At 39.2% G+C, this 20432-nt stretch overlaps 1 protein-coding gene across 2 annotated transcripts in view; it reads left to right on the top strand.

The window, feature by feature from the left end:
• Nucleotides 1-20432, top strand: part of arhgap15 (Rho GTPase activating protein 15) — a 736069-nt gene that overhangs the window by 154685 nt on the left and 560952 nt on the right. For both annotated transcript variants that reach the window (XM_060827830.1, XM_060827829.1), the window contains exon 6: nucleotides 20126-20213. In XM_060827830.1, the coding sequence (XP_060683813.1) occupies nucleotides 20126-20213 (88 nt within the window). The remainder of the gene's footprint in view (nucleotides 1-20125; nucleotides 20214-20432) is intronic.

Here is a 20432-nt window from a genome sequence, read left to right as displayed (position 1 = left end):
CAATGTCCTAGGGGGTGCTTTTGCTAATGCTGTTGGAGAGGGTTGAGGCTAATGTGGCAGGGGTATGAGAACCAAAATGAGGAGGTTAATGGATAATAAGGAGGTAGTAACTAAAGCATGTTAAGAACTAGATAATGAAGTTAGCATGAGTAAGGGGAAGAATAGGCATGGAGCAGATGATGAATGCAAAGGGACTGAGGTGCATTTGTTTTAATGCAAAAAGTGTAGTGGGTAAGGCAGATGAACTTAGGGCTTGGATTAGTACCTGGGAGTATGATATTATTGTTATTACTGAGAGTTGGTTGGGGGAAGGGCAGGATTGCCAACTAAATATCTCAGGATATAGATGCTTCAGGCGGGATAGAAAGGGAGATAAAAGGGGTGGAGGAGTTGCATTACTGGTCAGAGAAGATATCACAGCTGTGCTGAAGGAGGGCACTATGGAGGACTCAAGCAGTGAGGCAATATGGGCAGAGCTCAGAAATAGGAAGGGTGCAGAAACAATGTTGAGGCTGTACCATAGGCCTTCCAACAGCTAGCATGAGATAGAGGTACAAATATGTAGAGAGATCATAGAAAGATGTGATAGGAGATTTGCAGGAAAGAAATGTTCCTATCAAATCAAGGGATAGAAATGGCAAGACTAGGGAACCATGGATGACAGGTGAAATTGTGAGACTAGCTAAGAGCAAGAAGCAAGCATACATAAGGTCTATGCAACTGAAGACAAATGAACCTTTGGAAGAATATTGGGAAAGTAAGGCCAATCTGAAATGAGGAATTAAGAGAGCTAAAAGGGGTCATGAAATATCTGTTGCAAACGGTGTTAAGGAAAATCTCAAGCCTTTTATTCATAAATAAGGAGCAAGAGTGCCTGGAGAAAGGGAGGGCCCACTCAAGGACAAGGGAGGAAAGTTATACGTGGAGTCAGAGAATTCTTAATGAGTATTTTGCATTGGTACTCACCAAGGAGAGGGACATGACTGATGTTGAGATTAGGGATAGATGTTTGATTGCTCTAGGCCAAGTCGGCATAAGAAGGAAAGAAGTGTTGGGTATTCTAAAAGGCATTAAGGTAGACAAGTCCCCAGGTCCAGATGGGATCTCTTCTAAGTTACTGAGGGAAGTGAGAGAGAAAATAGCTGGGGCTTTAACAGATATCTTTGCAGCATCCTTGAACACAAGTGAGGTCCTGGAGGACTGGAAAATTGCTAATGTTGTCCCCTTGTTTAAGAAGGGTAGCAGAGATAATCCAGGTAATCACAGACAAGTGAGCCTGACGTCAGTGGTAGGAAGTTGCTGGAGAAGATACTGAGGGATAGGATCTAATTCCATTTGGAAGAAAAGGGGCTTATCAGTGGTAGACAACATGGTTTTAGATTAGATTAGATTACTTACAGTGTGGAAACAGGCCCTTCGGCCCAACAAGTCCACACCGACCCGCCGAAGCGCAACCCACCCATACCCATGCCCCTTACCTAACACTACGGGCAATTTAGCATGGCCAATTCACCTGACCTGCACATCTTTGTGACTGTGGGAGGAAACCGGAGCACCCGGAGGAAACCCACGCAGACACGGGGAGAACGTGCAAACTCCGCACAGTCAGTCACCTGAGGCGGGAATTGAACCCAGGTCTCTGGTGCTGTGAGGCAGCAGTGCTAACCACTGTGCCACCGTGCCGCCCAGTGCAGGGAAGGTCATGTCTTATTAACTTAGTAGAATTCTTTGAGGAAGTGACAAAGCTGATTGATGGGGGGAGGGCTGTAGATGAAATTTACATGGACATCAGTAATGCATTTGATAAGTATCCCCATGGTGATGGAGAAAGTGAAGTTGCATGGGGTCCAGGGTGTACTAGCTAAATGGATGAAGAACTGGCTGGGCAACAGGAGACAAAAAAACAGTTGTGGAAGCGAATTTCTCAAAATAGAGAAATGTGACCAGTGGTATTCCACAGGGATCAGTGTTGGAACCACTGTTGTTCGTGATATACATAAATGATCTGGAGAAGTGTATAGATGGTCTGATTGCAAGTTTGCAGATAACATTAAGATGGAGTAGCAGATAGTGAAGGGGACTGTCAGAGAATACAGTTGAATATAGATAGATTAGAGAGTTGTTTGGAGAAATAGCAGTTGGAGTTCAATCCAGGCAAATGCGAAGTAATGTATTTTAGAAGATTGAATTCAAGAGCGAACTATACAGTAAATGGAAAAGCACTGGGGAAAGTTGAGGTACAGAGAGATCTGGGTGTTCAGGTCCATTGTACCCTGAAGGTGGCAACACAGGTTAATGGAATGGTCAAGAAGGCATACAGCATGATTTCCTTCATCAGACAGAGTATTGAGTACAAGAGTTGGTAGGTTATGTTACCGTTGTATATGACTTTGGTTTGGCCACATTTGGAATACTACATACAATTCTGGTTGAATCATTACCAAAATGATGTGGATGCTTTGGAGAGGGTGCAGAGGAGATTCACCAGCATGTTGCCTAGTATGGAGGGGGCTAGCTATGAGGAGCGTTTGAGTAGATTAGGATTATTTTCATAATAATGATGGAGGTTGAGGGGGGACCTGACCGAGGTCTGCAAAATCATGAGAGGAATAGACAGGGTGGATAAAGAGAAGCTTTTTTTCCCCAAGAGTGGGGCTTAAATTACTATCGGTCACGAGTTCAAAGTGAGAAGAGAATAATTTAGGGGAGATAATGTGGAAATTCCTTTACACAGAGGGTGATGGCTGCCTGGAACGTGTTGCCAGCGGACATGTAGAGGTGGGTACAATAGCATCATTTAAGATGTATCTAGACAGATCCATGAATGGTCACAGAACAGAGGGATACAGATCCTAAAAAAATAGGTGACAAGTTTAGATAAAGGATCTGGATTGGCGCAGGCTTAGAGGGCTGACAGGCCTGTTCCTGTGCTGTAATTTTCTTTGTTCTTTGTATAGCCTCCTAGAACTCTCCTGGGATGCTCATGGAAAGCTCCTTTGCAATGAAATAGTATCTAACTGCATTCTTTCATGGAAAGCTCCTTGTTTGCATTGAGATAGCATCTAACTGATCTTTAAATATAGCATCTGATCCTTTAACCCTCCCAAGATGAGAATTTCCTTCTGGTCCACCACATGTGGCACACTGAGTAACTCGCCAGCATCTTGTTAGTTTAGGTAGTGATGTTGGAAGTGTTACCAAAGAGGCATTGGTGCAGGAACAACATTGGCCAGATAATATTCATTACAACAACACCAAGTATTAATATGTAAACTGATACAACTATGTCCTCCTACATGGAGATCCCAGTAATGTAACAGCTCGGAAAAAATGTAAATTGAGCAGAGTTCTGGATCATCATATTAATATACAAACCTGACATCATAGGAGAAATTTAATTTGAAGTTAGTCTTAACAACTTATCTATTTCACTGTTTCCATTTCTCTCCTAACTTCTGGTGTTTCACAACTATCAGGAGTTACATAAACTTGTCTTTTAAACTTGTGCAGAGCCAGTTTTTGTCTCACAAATAAGAACTGCTAATGCTTTTCCCATGTGCTGTTAACCTAATTCCAAAACCAAATAAAGATTTTTCTAAAACTTTACAAGTCTTCTTTTCTCTCACTGTAGCAAACTATTTATCCTGCCAGTGCTCACACAAAATTTTAATTATATGCAAATAAGCATGTGTCACAGTAGGAGGGCAGTGACACTGCATCAACGGGCATCTTGTTACTTCTGCTGTGCAGGGTTGGACACAGTGAGTACTCAGCAAGAAAGTGCCTGAGACTCTAGAAAGCTGTCTGTCTTTTGTTTTGACTCTTGTAGAAATATACCTACTCTATTGCTTGTTTTGTGCCATGAATAGTGTAGACATCCAAGTGGTAAGTATTTTTGATGATCGATTGATAAGTTTTGTTTTAACTCATTAATCCTTTTGGCAAGAGGCAAACTGAATGGCACTGTGATCAGACATTGCCCTACCCTAATGTTAATATGTATTGCAGTTTGAAAAGCTCAGATTATGTCATTTTAGCATTGGATGGAAGAAAACTCAGATTTGACACCTTAAAACAATTTTAAGTTTTGCGTTAGTTCCAGGAATTTGCCCCTTTTGCATTGCTGTCTATTCTTGTGTTTGAATTGAGTTATTTTTTTTTTGCTCTGCCACTTATTTTCCCTTCCTTTTAACCAAGAGGTGTAGTTTGTGTGGACAGAAATGACTGTAGTAAATCACAAGATTCTACAGGCAGAAAATCTAATGATGTATGGTTTGACCATTATGATGCAGTCATGTTGAGAAGCAGGTGAGCATACTTGGACAGTAGCCTCTATGGTGGCTTTTTCATCATTCAATAAAGTTGCCCTGTGCACTTAGAGCTTCCCCACAAGAGCTTGGAGCATTTGACCCCAGGGTCTTAACTGCATCTTAAGTTTCCAGCAGTTGCTCAGCAGTATCAACATTTATCCCATGTTAAAAGTACTTATTCCTGAACACACAAAAAAGCTTTCAGCTCTTTTGTGGAAAACAGATATGCGTATACAGTCAATTGATGTCATTAATTATTTCAGATCTAGGGACTGCAACTGCACATGTTAGGCAGAAGTAAGGAATTCCTGACAGCAAGTTCTAGAGCGCTGCATTGAATGCTCAGGTAAGGTTGCATGTCATTGCTAACCAGTCACATTAAAGTAGGTCAGCACTGATGTCATCACTAGTATTCTTGCAAACAAATTTAGCCTTGGTATTTTGTCCAAAGAAAGAAGACTTTGTTGGGTTTGACCCTGTAGCAATGAGGTGAGCCAAGTTTTTTTGAATGAAGGGTTATGCCCGAAACATTAATTCTCCTGCTCCTTGGACGCTGCCTGACCTGCTGTGCTTTTCCAGCATCACACTCTCGACAAGTGAGCCAAGTGTCTTTGAAAGAACATTTGAAGAAGAGATATTATCACGTCATGAGATTTAGCTTAGTAACGTCTGAGACTGAGTTGTTTTTCAATAATTAATTATTTCATCCTAATTAATCAAGTGAGGATTTGAATTATACTTTATTTAATTATGGTTAGTTGGTAGAACAGTTTCTGTGGCAATCAAGTCATGTGGCTCAGTTTGAAGTAAGGTCATAGGTTTATTGTTTCAGTGCTGTTTTTAGGGCTTCCACTAATTTAAGCTCAGGCTAACAAATGTGAAAATGCCTTGATGTAAAAGGCTTTTGCTCAACGACTTGGCTTGGTTTGTTTTAACTTGGTTACATAACATATAATCTTCGGGTAAAAAATGAGGTCATTACTTAGATTACTTACAGTGTGGAAACAGGCTCTTCGGCCCAACAAGTCCACACCGACCCGCCGAAGCACAACCCACCCATACCCCCACATCTACCCCTTACCTAACACTACGGGCAATTTAGAATGGCCAATTCACCTGACCCGCACATCTTTATGACTGTGGGAGGAAACCGGAGCTCCCGGAGGAAACCCACGCAGACACGGGAAGAACGTGCAAACTCCACACAGTCTGTCGCCTGAGTCGGGAATTGAACCCAGGTCTCAGGCGCTGTGAGACAGCAGTGCTAACCACTGTGCCACCGTGCTGCCCCAAATCTGAGGTCTGCAGATGCTGGAGATCACAGCTGAAAATGTGTTGCTGGTTAAAGCACAGCAAGTAAAAAATGAGGTCTGCAGATGCTGGAGATCACAGCTGCAAATGTGTTGCTGGTCAAAGCACAGCAGGTTAGGCAGCATCCAAGGAACAGGAAATTCGATGTTTCGGGCATAAGCCCTTTATCAGGAAATCTTTTCCTGATGAAGGGCTTATGCCCGAAACGTCGAATTTCCTGTTCCTTGGATGCTACCTAACCTGCTGTGCTTTAGCCAGCAACACATTTTCAGCCGTACATAACATATAAGACAGATCTCTTTGAGAACAAAAGAAGCCTGTATGGGCTTTTGAAAATAACTTCACTGAAGTTGCTTTAGGTGTCAATAGTTGTTTTGGAGTCATTTGCAGTTCTTTTTAGTTAGAAATAATTGTTTGGTTTGGTGGCTCATTCAGATGCATCATTTGGGACATTTTGGATGATAGTTAATCTCTGGGAGATGACACTACATACTCTCAGCAGATGCATATTGTTCATGAGTACCGCCTTTTCTTGTTAAAGATCCGTGCAGTTGTATGTCAAAAGGGACAGCTATTATAAAAGGGATGATTTTTCAAAGTGATTTGCATGACAAAGAATTAATCAATTGCGAGTGGTGTCAATTTAAAAAAGCCAACCAGGAATTGGGCATAAAAACGAGAGAACTGAGGATGATGGAAATCAGAAACAAAACAAAAACAGAAATTGCTGTAAATACTCAGCGGGTCTGGCAGCATCTGTGGAAAGAAAGCAGAGTTAACATTTCTGGTCTGATGTTCTGTTTAAGGCTCTCGTCCAACTGCATTTGGAACATTGTGAGCAGGTTTGGGCCCCATGTGTAAGGAAGGATGTGCTGTCCCTGGAGGGGATCCAGGTGAGGTTTACAAGAATAATCCTGGATATGAAAGCCTTATTTTGGGGGATCTAATTGAATTTTACAGAATTCTGAGAGGCCTGGATAGAGTGGATGTGGAGAAGATGTTTCCCCCACTCAGAGCAACTGAAACCTGAGGGCACAGCCTCAGAATGAAGGGATGATCCTTTAGAATTGAGATGAAGAAAAATTTCTTCAGCCAAACGGAGGCCACTCTGTGGAACTCATTACCACAGAAGGCTGTGGAAACCAAGTTATTGAGTGTATTTAAAACAGATAAATAATATCTTGATTAGAAAGGGGATCTAAGTTGCTAGGAGAAGACAGGAGAATGGGGTTGAGAAACCCGATAGGCAAAATTGCCTAACTCTTCTCCTGTATCTTCTGGTCTGATGGTCTTGTGCCTCCTGCCTTCATTCATACTTGTATTATAACCAGGTAAGGAGAAGCAAATGGCTCCTTTCATTTTATTCCCCACCCCCCCCCCACCCCAACAACTATTTTTATTCATTCTAGCATGCAACTATCACATTTCAACAAAAACATACTTAACTAGGTTAAACTGAGGGAGCCAAATAGTTATGAGGCTTTCTTGTGTGAAAGAAAGAGGAATTTTATTAGCTATGATCCTGATAGAACCATATCAAACAAAGACACAAACATAGGAAATAAACTTACAAAGAACTGAGCAGTAGAGGAGTGTCTTTACTGATGGGAGGTATAGGCAATTGTACTCCAAAATTCTAAAAGTCCTTTAGTTTTGATAATCATCTGAAGCTCAACTATTTAGTTTTCTGTCACTTCAACAGTCGAGAAGTTTATACACCTTGAGCACTCAGTGAACTGTTATTGTCATTGCTTTTTCACTGGGCACTGATTTTTGAGGTTGAGCGAGGGAGACAGTCAGAATGCCTCTTCCCTTTGTGTATGAATTCAACTTTTCCTGCTCTCTGAACTGTTACTCAGAAACCATTGTTGGTAAACGTCCATTTGTACATGTCTCTTTCTCCTCAGAACATTTGTCCAAGACGAATACTCTGTGGGCCATATTTTAATGTGTAATGTTCAACAAAGTTTGAATCAACTGGGAGATACAGATTTGAGTTTAGTGTTCTTTTATAATGACATTAATTTCAGCTCCGACAGGTACTGACTTGCTAATGGTTTTATCCGTTCTGCTCAACCTAGTGAGGTGATCATAGCAGCTATTTTGTATATTTATATTTTGCTATATTTTGCCAGTATTAGTCCTTTAAAAACACATATTTTCATCCATGCAAGGTCTTAGGAATCAAATTATTGAAGTTGAATATCAATTGTCCATTTTTATAATAATCATACTATTCAAGTGATAATTTTAGATATTGGGAGATAAAACGTTCACCTGCCAGTTAGACAGCTTAGAAAAACAATGGCTCTAGACTCAGGAATAACAGAATCAAAGTATCTAAGAGCTGTTTTGTTGCAGAAGGGAGGCCATTTGATCCATCATGGCTGTACCAGCAGTACGAGTATCTTGGCTCAAACTACTACCTTTCCCCATAGCCCTACGTGGTGTTTCTATTTGAATAATCATTCAATGCCCTCTTCAATGCCTCAATTGGACTTACCTCCATCACTCTTCTAGGGTGTGTATTCCAAATCCAGATGACTCACTGTTGTGAACAAGTTTTTTTTTGTCAATTTATGTGTGTTTATTGGGATATCTGGTCAGCATGGACGGGTTGGACTGTTTCCATGCTGTATGTCTCTATGACTCTATGACTCTAAAACATTTTAAAACTTTACCCTTTAGTTCTGGATCCTTTTATAAGCAGAAACAGTTTTGCCCTATCTACTTCGTCCAGACCCAAACAATAAGAAAAACTTCTTTCAAATCATGGAATCACAGTGTCCCCACAATGTAGAAACAGACCATTTGTCCGAACAAGTTCACACAGACCCTCCAAAGAGTATCCCACCCAGACCCACTCCTCAACCCTATTACTTTACGTTCTCCCTGACTAATGCACTTAGCCTACAATCCCTGAACACTATTTGAAATTTTTCACTGCCAATTCACCTAACCTGCACATTTTTGGACTGTGGGAGGAAACTGGAGCACTTGGAGGAAACCCATGCAGACATGGGGAGAATGTGCAAACTCCACACAGAGAGTCATCAGAGGCTGAAATCTCCCCTCAGATCTCACCTCTTCATGAAAAATAGTGCAAACCTCTCCAATTTATCCTCATAACTGAAGGATTTCATCTTTTAAATAATATTTGTAGACTTCTTCTGCACTCTCCTTTATATTTTTCCTAAACTGTTACACCCAAATTTGTACGTAATACTCCAAGCTGAGATGTAACTAAAGACCTACATTCATTCAGCATAACCTCCTTACTGTTGTACTTTCTACACTTGTTAATGAAGCATGGAATCTTGTATTTAATAGTTTTATTAACAACTAGTTTTACCTGTTCTGCCATCATTAATGACATGTACACACATACCCAGGTCTCTCGGTTCCTGTGCGCTCTTTAGAATAGTACCCTTTATTGTAAATTGCTTCTCTGCACTCTTTGTACCAAAGTGTATGACCTCACTATTCTCTGCATTGAACCTCATCAGCCACATATCTGCCCACTCCACCAACTTGTCAATGACATTTTTGACATTTTACTCAGTCTTCTTCACAGTCGACGATCCTCACACATTTTTGGTCTTCTGCAAACTTCGAAATTTTTGCCAGAACATCATGTTCTCGATCATTTGTATATCTCTGCAAAAGTAAGGGTATCAATACCAATACCTGGAGAACTCTTCTACCAACCATTGCCAGCCTGAAAAATATGCATTAACTATTAATCTCTGTTTCCTATCACTCAGCATATCCGTTTTGCTACTGTCCCTATTATTCTATGACTTCTCACTTTCCTCACAAGGCTATTATATAGCACTGTATTGAATGCCTTTTGGAAGCCCATTCACCACACATCAATAGCCATGCCCTCATCAACCCTCCTATTTACCTCTTAAAAATTCCAGCAAGTTAATTAGACAAGCTGACACTTCTGAACTAACCTACAATTTTCGATGTGACTATTTAATCTATTGTTTCTAAAATTTTTACTCACCATTTAAGTTAAACTGACTGGTATGTAATTACTGGACTGATCTTTACAATATTTTTGAATAAGGGCATAATGCTTACAAAACTCCAGTCCGCTGGCACCACCCTCAAATCCATGGCAGATTGAAAGATTATTGCTTCCACAATTTCTACTGCCATTTCCTTCAATATCCTTCAATATCCTTCGATACATCTCATCTGGCCCTAATGCGTTATCAAATTTATGTACTGACAGCTTATTCAATTTTAATTCTTACCAATATTAAATTCTTTGAGTGACAGAATTTCGATCTCTGTCTCCATAGCTTTGACAACATCTGCAGGTAAGTAAAGACAGATACAAAGTATTCATTTAACACCACATCCATGATTCTTGCTTCCTCGTCATCATCTTTTCATCCCTAATAAGCCCTATTCTTGCCTTTACCATTCTATTACCAGTGTTGCATCGAGAGAAGACTTTGGGATTTCCCTTTATGTTAGCTACTGGACTTTTCTCATAATCCCTCTTTGTTTCTCTTATTTATTTTTTCACTTTCTTTCTAACTTGGCTGTAATCAGCTTAGTTCTAAATTGCACTTGCAACTGGGACTTGGAAAATATCTGAAATTTGTCCTTGTTCTTCTTTACCTTGTTAAATAATCAGAATGTTCAGCTGGGGCTTAAAATATTCTGATCTCTGAGTCTTTCCTCCTCTTGATCACTTCAAAGCTAATCAAGCTTTTGTTTCAGCTTGCTTTCTTTTGAGTTGATTTCCAATGATTTTAGTTGAACAATGTTGAGTACTTTAAAGGAACATAATTGCTTGCAATTGCTGTGCTTGATGCGTGATCTTGTTCATAGTTGTTGATTTCAATAGACCACCACTAGATGTCAAGCAATGACTGAATGAACAGTTTAGAATGCTGATTAAATACTTTTGAATACAGATTTGTAGTAAATGAGAGTGATTAAATGCTGGTGAATAACACCACATTTTCCTGTAAGGGGCAGTTCTGGCCAGCCCAGTGTAAGAAGGTTGAGAAAATCTTTTAAAGGGTGCAAAGGAGATTTACAAGAATGGTTTCAGGAATGAGGGAATTCAATGATAAGTTTAGTTTGGAGAAGCTGATATTGTTTCTTTGGAGAAAAGCAAGGGGAGGGGGGACCTGATAGAGGAGTACGTCATTATGACAGGTTTAAATTAGATGGACAAAGAAAAGCTTCTATTAGCTAATGATGCAAGAATTAGGGACACCGGTTTAATGTTTTGAGACAGAAGTGCAGTAGGGATACAAAGAAGAACATCATTCCGAGGGTTTGGGGATGGTCCTCTATTGACGGCCACTGACAATGTGTGTCCCTGTGACCAAATGGGAAGAAGGTCTTATACCAGGGCATTGCGGATATCAGCAATGACCTTCAGTGAATATCTAACCCTGCTGAGGCACATACCCACAAACTGAGAGCTTCTGGCTGTAAGCTGACTTCATCCTGTCCTTTTCTCACAAGTGTGGGTTTGAGGGCAAGAAGAGAAACCAAGTGCAGTTGTGGGATGAATATTAAAATGAAAAATTAACTCTATTTTTAACCAAAGCTTCTGCATTTAATAGACAGTGCACCTATGTTGATGTTTCTAGGTTCTTGGAGCTTAATTTCTGTATCTGTTCCCCCTGCCCTATGGTATGGAATTTGTTTGAGTTTAGGGCTGTGGCATGTATAGCTTCTCTTGCCATTGGTGTTGCTGGTCTTTTCTTCATCAGAGGTGTCTAACAACAGGGATGTGCAGCTGAAGCTGTATAGGAACATAGGAACAGGAGGAGCTTAATCAGCCCCTTGAGTTTGTTCCACCATTCAATGAGATCATGGCTGATCTCCGGTCTAACTCAATATCCCTGTCTTTGACCCATATCCCTTAATACTTTCACTCAATCAGTTTTGATTTAAAATTAACAACTGATTTAGCATTAACTGCCATTTGTCAAAGAGAATTCCAAACATCTGCCATTATTTGTATGTAGAAGTGCTTCCTAACATTTCTCCTGAATGGTCTTGCCCTAATTTTTGAACTGCACCCCATTGTTCTAGAATCTTCAACCTGTAGAAATAGCTTATCTCTATCTAGATTCTGAGGAAAGGTCACTCAACCTGAAATGTTAGCTCTAATTTCTCTCCACAGATGCTGCCAGACCTGCTGAACCTTTCCAGCAATTTCTATTTCTATCTCTATCTGGCCTGTTTCTTCCTGTTAAATTCTTAAAGACTTTGATCAGATCACTTCTTAACCTTCTAACTTTTAGAGAAAACAGGTCTAATATTTGTAATCTCTGCTCATAACTTAACCCCTGAATTCCTGCCTACAGTATCCACGTGGGGTAGAGCCAAGTATTGAAAGGATAAGATAAGTGAAGTTGACAATCAGGTGTCAAGACATGAAAAAAAAACACTTTGAAGAAAATTCCTGTTAGCTGCAATTTCTAACCTTATCAGGGCCTGCGCTCTTGATTTTCAGTGACCAGAGGTTGCCCAGCCTTTGAGTTTCACTGGAGAAGCAGTCACATTGTCTACTTACAACAGGTTCAATGCAACCTGAGAAATAGGTGCACTGTCTGTTAAATGTCGAAGTCTTGGTTAACAAGAGAGCTTAATTTTTCATTTTAATATTCTCCTCACAACTGCATGTAGTTTCCCTTCTTTCCCTCAAACCCACACTTGTGAGAAGAGGACAAGATGACATCAGGTTCCGAATCTGATGTAAAGTTTTAGGAGAATTCATTCCCAATGAACATCCAAACCTGCCTTCGATTGTCTGGGCAAACTTCCCAGAAATAGTCTAAACTAGAACGTATCAATTAGATTTAAATCGTTGGCAGAAAGTGAAATAAAGATTGAATGAGACAACAAAGGTAAAAGAATCAATAAAAAAAAACATGACTTTCAACAGGAAAATGATTTGGCAGGAATATGACTCCATATTGGTGAAATTGAATTTTTTGGGCCAAAGAGATCATTGATAGTACTTACTGTTAATATATAGTTAAAAATTCTCTGACTCCTAAATGTACGCTCAGTAATATTTCTTTAGTCTTCCTATTATGTTGACATTAGTTCTAAACCAATCAGCAAAGTCTGTTATAGGTTATGGTGGAGCAGAGTGGCATTGGTGGCACTTTATGAATGTCTATATTTATCTGTGCAGGTGGGGATACTGGAAGTTACCGTCTGATACACTTCTTTATAGCAGCAAATGCTGTTCTGTTTAACCATTATTTCAAGACAAAATTTGGTCAAAAATGCTGTGTCCTATGTTATCTCAAAGTATGCTGCTGTCTAAATTTTAAAAGCTGCGTTCACAATGATGTTTCTTGTTTGGGATCTCATGAAAGAGAATTAATAATTCTATTCTGTGGTTATCACAGAGCTCACTGAAAGCTGGATAGCTATAAACAAGTTTGTTCCAACTACCAGAAATCATTATTGTTTTCATGAATGATTTATTTTGTTCAAGATACCACATACAAAATTAAATACCTATCACCTTTTTTTAGGTCTGTAAAATATATTCTGTAAAAGTAAATTTGTGTGCCTAAGGAACAGACTGCAACATTTGTAAACAGTATCACGGAACTGCTTTTAAATGCTGCAGTCTGTTCCAATGAATATTGATTCTACTTTCATGATGTGGACTCATTGGGATTTGCATACAAATCCAATATCTGTTTTCCAGTTAATTCATGAACCAGCAGGTGCCACATACTTATCCTCTCTCTGCATTAAAATCAACATTCATTTCACAGTCTCCTACTCGAACTCATTCTTTTCTAGGACCTTAGAACTGTGGAACTTATTGCTTCTCTCAATCTTTCCCTCTTCCCTCTGCCTAATTCAAGAAGCAAGCTATTGAAAGTCATATTTGTCATCATTTAGCCATTACTTCTTGTCATGCCCTAATTTCTTTTTAATGTTGGTACAAAATTAACTTTTCTGAAGTGAAGTGTCCTAGGACTAAAGGACAGATAATATGGTATCATTATAAAAGAAGGATGGTAGGGATAAACCAGGGAACTGTAGGCTATTGAATCTAGCATCAATGACAGGGAAACTATTGGAAAAACATTCTAAGGGACGGAGTTAATCTGCATTTATCGAGGCAAGGATTAATCAAGCATCGTCAGCATGGCTTTGTCGAGCAAAGATCATGTCTGAAAGGTTTGTTGAGTTTTACAAGCTGGTGACTAGGTGTGTTGATGAGGATAATGCAGCTGACGTAGTCCACATAGACTTCAGTAAGGCTTTTGCTGAGATCTCTCACGGGACACTGTTCAAGAAGGTAAGAGCCAATGGGGTTCAGGGCAATTTGGCAAATTAGATCCAAAAATGGCTCAGCAACAGGAGGCAGTAGGTGATGCTCAGATTTTTTTTTTGTGACTGAAAGTCTGTTTTCAGTGCATACCACAGGGTTTGTTGTTGGGTCCCTTGCTGTTTGTAGCATTAATGGTGTAGACATGAATGTAGGAGGTTTCATCAGAAAGTGCACAGGTGACATAAAAATTGGTAGTGTGGTCAATTGCAAGTAGGAAAGCTTAAGTCTACAGGACATTACGGATGGCTGGTCAGATGGACAGAACAATGGTAAATGAAATTTAATACTGAGAATTGTGAGCTGATGGATTTTGGGAGGTTGAACAAGACAATAAAGTACATGATGAATGGTCAGACCTTATGAAAGTAGGGAGAATCAGAACAGCATTTTTTTTATGTCCACTGATCCTTGAAGGCAACAGTGCAAGTGTTCTGAGGAAAGATCACTGCATCTGAAACATTAGCTCTGACTTCTCTCCACAAATACTGCCAGACCTGCTGGGTTTTCCAGAAATTTTTGATTTTTTTCCCTGAATACCAGCATCAGCAGTTATTTCTGTTTTTATTTAGGACAAGTAGATAAATTGGTTAGGAAAGCAGATGGATACTTGCCTTTAATAGTTGGGATACAATGGTTATGATGGAGTTGGGTAAAGTATTGTTTAGACCACAATTTGAGTACTGAGGACAGTTTTAGTTGCCAAACTGTAGGAAGAATGTCATTGCTGTTGAAAGGGTGCAGAGGACATTTACTATGATTTTACTTGGGCTAGAGTATTTTAGCTGTGAAGAGAGTCTAGATATGCTAGGTTGTTTCCTCAAAGCAGAGGAGTCTAAGAGGGTAACTGATTGTGGTGTGTAAAATTGAGGGGCATAGATAAAGTAGATAAGGACTTTTCCCATAAATAGAAAGATCGTTAACAAAGGGACATAGCTTTAAGGTAAGGGGCAAAAGGTTTAAAGGGATTTCAGGAATTTTCAACTGCAGGGTTGTGGATATCTAGAACTCACTGCCTCAAAGGATGATAGATGCAAGAACCATCACAAACTGTAAGAAGTGCTTAGATGATCACTTGCAATGCCATAAAATGCAGGGATACTAGCCAAGAGCTGTAAAATGAGGCTAGAGCAGACAGGTGCTTGATAACCAGTGTAGAAATGATGGGCAAAAATGCCTTTCTTTGTGCTGTAAAACTTTATGACTCTCCGATTTTGTTCATTGTTTTATTACCGGTAGTTGAGTTTTGAACTAATTGTTTACCTTTTAATGCACAGTTTGAGAGAGTACATTATTTCTAAATCTCTCATTTTCATTTTACTAGTGTTGTCTGATGTTAAAAAAACAGGTCAAAGTTATCAACAGGTGTTTTTTGATTTGGAAAATTTATAATAGGAAGTTTAAGTATCTGAATGCACCACAGTATCAAATAAAACATAGCTCAAATTTAATTCAAAGCCTGAGAGGTTATCCATTGTTAGATGCACTTATGCAATTTTACAAACCAAACATTCTTTTGCATATTAGCAATGTATTGTTTGATAGTTTGATTTAAACTTGTGTCCTATGGATAATTCATACATTAGCTTTTCTTATTGATATTTACACCTTCTCCCTCCGTGACATCATACCACGGTTGACAATTCATTCTTGATACTGTGATTCTTTATAATTTGTTTCATTTATTGGTTGAATTTAGTGATCCAGAGTAGATCCAGTTCATTTTTAAATGTGCAATAGATTTACTAATAATGTGCAAAACTCCAAAAAGAAGTAAAAATTCTAATATTTATTTCCAACTGTGTAGTAATTGTCAAATTTTCATATGAATAAAAACAACCTGACTCAAAAAGTCAGCACCCCATTCAATGAATGTGTATTTAGAGCTAAAAGTGACCACTTTGTTCTTTAAGTGTTTGTATTTTAAGATCAAGTCAGTTAAAATATTTTAATCTGAACAAAAGAAGGAACATTTAACAACCATTTGAAGATATTGACCAAAATTTAAACAAGAATGAGGAGGACAATAGTTTGCATTCTTTGAAAAAAAGTATTTTTTTAAGAAGTTATATATTTCCTTTCCATTCAGTTGAATGATGGTACAAAACATAAATTGTTCATTTCCGTCATGTATAACAATATAACTCATTGGCACTAGCAAAACATTGTATTTCTCAGTTAACTTCAGTTTCTTCTGATTTACCAAAATGTAATTATGCTAAAAAAGCTCTCAATACTAATGAATTCTGTCAGGAGCAACATTTGTTACACATAAAAGCATTTGCAGTTGTGTTTTTGTTTTAAAAATCACCTGTCTTGCATCTCACCTATTGTATGGTTTTCAGTTTCCATGATGATTTCTTTGATCTAACTGTTTCAGAATAGATTCGTGTGTTAACAGGAACAGGCAGGAAAAGTAAGACAAATGTAATAAATTCACCCCTGGCTCACACCTCAGGGAGATCTTAACTTCCATTTGATTCTGTGCAGTCCCGTTCATAAATCTCTCCTGTACAATTCAGTAGACTGTGAAATCCTGGAGGAGTTCACATTCTGAGCATCCTAATTATACAGACGTTACTAACTGCACAATAAAATGGGCTTTTAAAAAATAATAAAATTGCCATTTGGTACTTTCCTTTCATCTCCAATGGTGTGTTGCTGATTTTGCTACCATCTAGTGGCTATATAAGGACATGTCACACAGAAAAGCTTTTTCTCACCCCCTTTAGACATACATGTTAAAATGGTTAATGATGCCACTTAAACACTTTATCTATAGGAATTGGTATTAATAGGGACTGATAGCAATATGTGTCTAATAAGTGTATTCTGTCATGTAGTTACAAGAAATTGCAGTGATTTGTGGCATCCATTTTTGTATCGCTGATACAAAAGCAAAGTTCTGTGATTATTGGAAATCTGAATTTAAATCAAAGAATGATTAAATTACTTGGTAAGTGCAGAGAGAATCTGTTTTAATCAAGATAAACATTCAACAGAGCATTCTTGCTCTTTCAGCCTCCACACATGAAAAACAATATTTACCTTTTTGACTGCTGCCCTACTGGATGACCAGTAAAATTAGAGAGTGTCCAATGCATGTACTGCCAAGTTGTCTCCGTGCACATCAGTCAAGGCCCTATGCAATGGGATTCCAATATTCAAACTTAGAAAATGCATATTACATAAAGCAGGCAGTTGTCTTACCTGCCCAATGGTCAGTCTCTTTAATAATGGTGACAGAAGGATGAGTTCAGAGGATGGTAAGTTTCTTGACCACATTTTGTGCAATTTCTTTTCTTGTAAAGGCTGACTGGGACAAGTTAAAATCTGTCCCACCTTCAGTGACATCTCTTTATTTAGAATGGAGGAGAGCAGATCACTCATTGGCACCCTCCATCTAATTTAGTCTTAAAATGATAATTGGGATCCTATATATGTTTGTTCACACCTGGTTTTTAATCAGAAATCTTATGAAATAGTTGTCAAAGAAACAGTTCTAATAGAGTTTAGATTAGAGTGGTGCTGGAAAAGCACAGCAGGTCAGGCAGCATCTGAGGAACAGGAAAATTGATGTTTCAGGCAAAAGCCCTTCATCAGGATTGGAGGCAGGGAGCCTCTAGGGTGGAGAGAAAAGTGAGGGGTGGGGGGGGAGGGGCGTGCGCGAGGAGGTGCGGCTGGGGAGAAGGTAGCAAAGTGTACAGTAGGTGAATGGGGGTGGGGCTGGAAGGATAGGTCAGAGGGGAGGGTGGGGGAAGGTTGCAAAGAGCACAATACGTAAATGGGGGTGGGGATGGAGGAATGGGAATGGGAATGTTTGCTGCACAGGTAGATAGAGTGGTCAAGAAGGCATATAGTATGCTTGCCTTCATTGGATGGGGTATTGAGTATAAGAGCTGGCAAGTCATGTTAAAATTGTACAAGACATTGGTTCGGCAGCACTTGGAATACTGTGTACAGTTCTGGTCGCCATATTACTGAAAGGATGTGAACGCTTTGGAGAGGGTGCAGAGAAGGTTTACGAGGATGTTGCCTGGTATGGAAGGTGCAAGCTATGAAGAGAGGTTAGGTTTATTTTCATTAGAAAAAAGGAGATGGGGGGGCGGGGGGGGCGCTGATTGATGTTTACAAAATCATGAAGGGTTTGGACAGGGTAGATAGAGACAAGTTTTTTCCCAGGGTGAAGGATTCAATAACAAGAGGTCACACTTTCAAGGTGAGAGGTGGAAAGTTTAAGGGGGATACACAAGGCAAGTACTTCACACAGAGGATGGTGGGCATTTGGAACGAGTTGCCAGCAGAGGTGGTAGAGGCAGGCACGGTTGATTCATTTAAGATGCATCTGGACAGATGCATGAGTAGGTGAGGAGCAGAGGGATACAAATGCTTATGAATTGGGTGGCAAGTTTAGACGGTTGATTTGGATCGACTCAGACATGGAGGGCCGAAGGGCCTGTTCCTGGGCTGTAAAGTTTCTTTGTTTTTTCTTTGTTCTTTGGTAGGTCAGAGAAGAGGGTGGAGCAGATAGGTGGGAAGGGAGATTAGCCAGTAGGACAGGTCATGAGGACAGTGCTGAGCTGGAAGGTTGGAACTGAGGTAAGGGGGAAGGGGAAATGAGGAAACTGGTGAAGTCCAAGGCAATGTATTTGCTAAGGAAGCAGCAAGGAGGTTTTTAAAGTTATCATAATAATTATTCAGGAGATTCAAAGCATTTCCTTATTTTCTCATCATTTGTTGTACAAGATGTAATTCTAGCATTGGTACTGCATCTTAGATGTTTTCTAGGGCAACCTGTTCAGAAATGTTGTTACATACCTCTGGAGCAGGTGGGACTTAAACCTGGGCCTCCTGGTCCAGAGGTAGGGGCATGAATTGACCAGGGTTCATCAACACCTTAATCAGATATTTTTATAAAGATGTGCCTTTTCATAGATGTTCTCAAACTCATTATATTTCATTAGAAGGGCATCTGATTTGCAATGTAAAACTATCCTATGCTTAACTTACAGGGACAGAATAGCCTTGTTTTGTTTTCTTTTTCTTTCATTATTAGGTCCTAAGGTGATAAATGTGGTGATAGTTTTAATAAGATAGCATTGGCACTACCCTGTGGCTGCACTAATTTTCCAATTTTTCTACATTAAAATAATTCATGATTGCATGAGAAACAGAAATATAAAACTTCATCTGAAATATCTTCAGTGACTTGATTGAGAACTGAATCAAAAGTTTGGAATTGAATAATTCCAACAAGTAAGGTCTCAGATTTGATACTTAGTCCGTGCTGAGTTTATTGATCTCAGTCAGGGTAATCCCTAGTGCCTCATTCATTCTCCCTGGGTAATACAGGAGAGAGAACAAAATAACTGACATTCCTTCTAACAGCCATTTAAAAAAAAGATGATGACAAGAGAGAATTGGTTATGCCTCTGATGCTGTCACACTCAAATAGCCTGGCTCAGATCAGAAATGGAGAATAACAATTTGACCAAAGTCGGGTCCATATAACCACAGTACAGCCTAAACCATACTTTCCAGTGATGAGGGGGAAGAATTAATTGAACTTGATTTCGATACCTTTCAAAATGTACTAACATAAGGATAGTATATAACTAATGAATCCTTCGGTAACAAAATTGACAATGTTGAAAACATGCTATCTAGTTAAAGAGAAATGAAGAAGTTTGTCGTACTAGAATAAAATTAATGAAGCTGCTCTCATCCAAAAGTAGTAGAATTTCACTGTTCTATGACAAGTTTTTTTTGTAGTAATAAAATCCTTCTTGGAAATCAGTAGGGAATGATGAGGATCATAAAAATGAGATGAAAGCACACATTTTTCTTCCATATGATGCCATGTTAGTTTTGATATTCTGCTGATATCCATTCTAAACCCTAACCGTCAACTTCAGGGGAAGAGATTTCAGCACCTAAGTTGTTTCAGTCTGTTTTGTGTTCCAAGGGTAACAGGAGAATGAAATGAAATTTGATGCAGGAATAAACCTATCTGGTTCTTAATTTAAGAACAAACCTTTGTCAGCCTAATTATTAACAGATTGATTGATCGAGTATTGCACTAAGATTGATCGTCATGAACATTCTGCACTGTGACAACATTTGGTCTGAGGGCATCAATCTCTTGTTTCTTTTTCAGGAAAAACTGGACTACTTCTTGGGTTTGTCTCGAGGGAAACAAAATTGAATTCTACAAAGAGCGCAAGCAACAAACTTTAGCCAGTTTGGTAAGATCTTCTAAAGATATCTGTTGTGACATCTTGTTAAAGTGAGACCTGCACTTGACGTGCAGCCTTTGATCTGCAGCTAAATGTCTCGTGCTGTCTGCTAGTCAGTTTGAAGGTGGGATAGGAATAGCTGCAGTTGGGAATAAAAGCAAGCCTTAAGGAAGACACAAGACCACTGATTTTCTTTCCCAAGCACTCGGCATTAATAACTAACTGTGA

This window comes from Hemiscyllium ocellatum, chromosome 7, assembly GCF_020745735.1.
Source record: "Hemiscyllium ocellatum isolate sHemOce1 chromosome 7, sHemOce1.pat.X.cur, whole genome shotgun sequence".
NCBI classification, from domain to species: Eukaryota; Metazoa; Chordata; class Chondrichthyes; order Orectolobiformes; family Hemiscylliidae; genus Hemiscyllium; species Hemiscyllium ocellatum.
The sequence above is the reverse complement of the archived record's forward strand: the minus strand, read 5'-3'. Positions and strand labels throughout refer to the sequence as shown.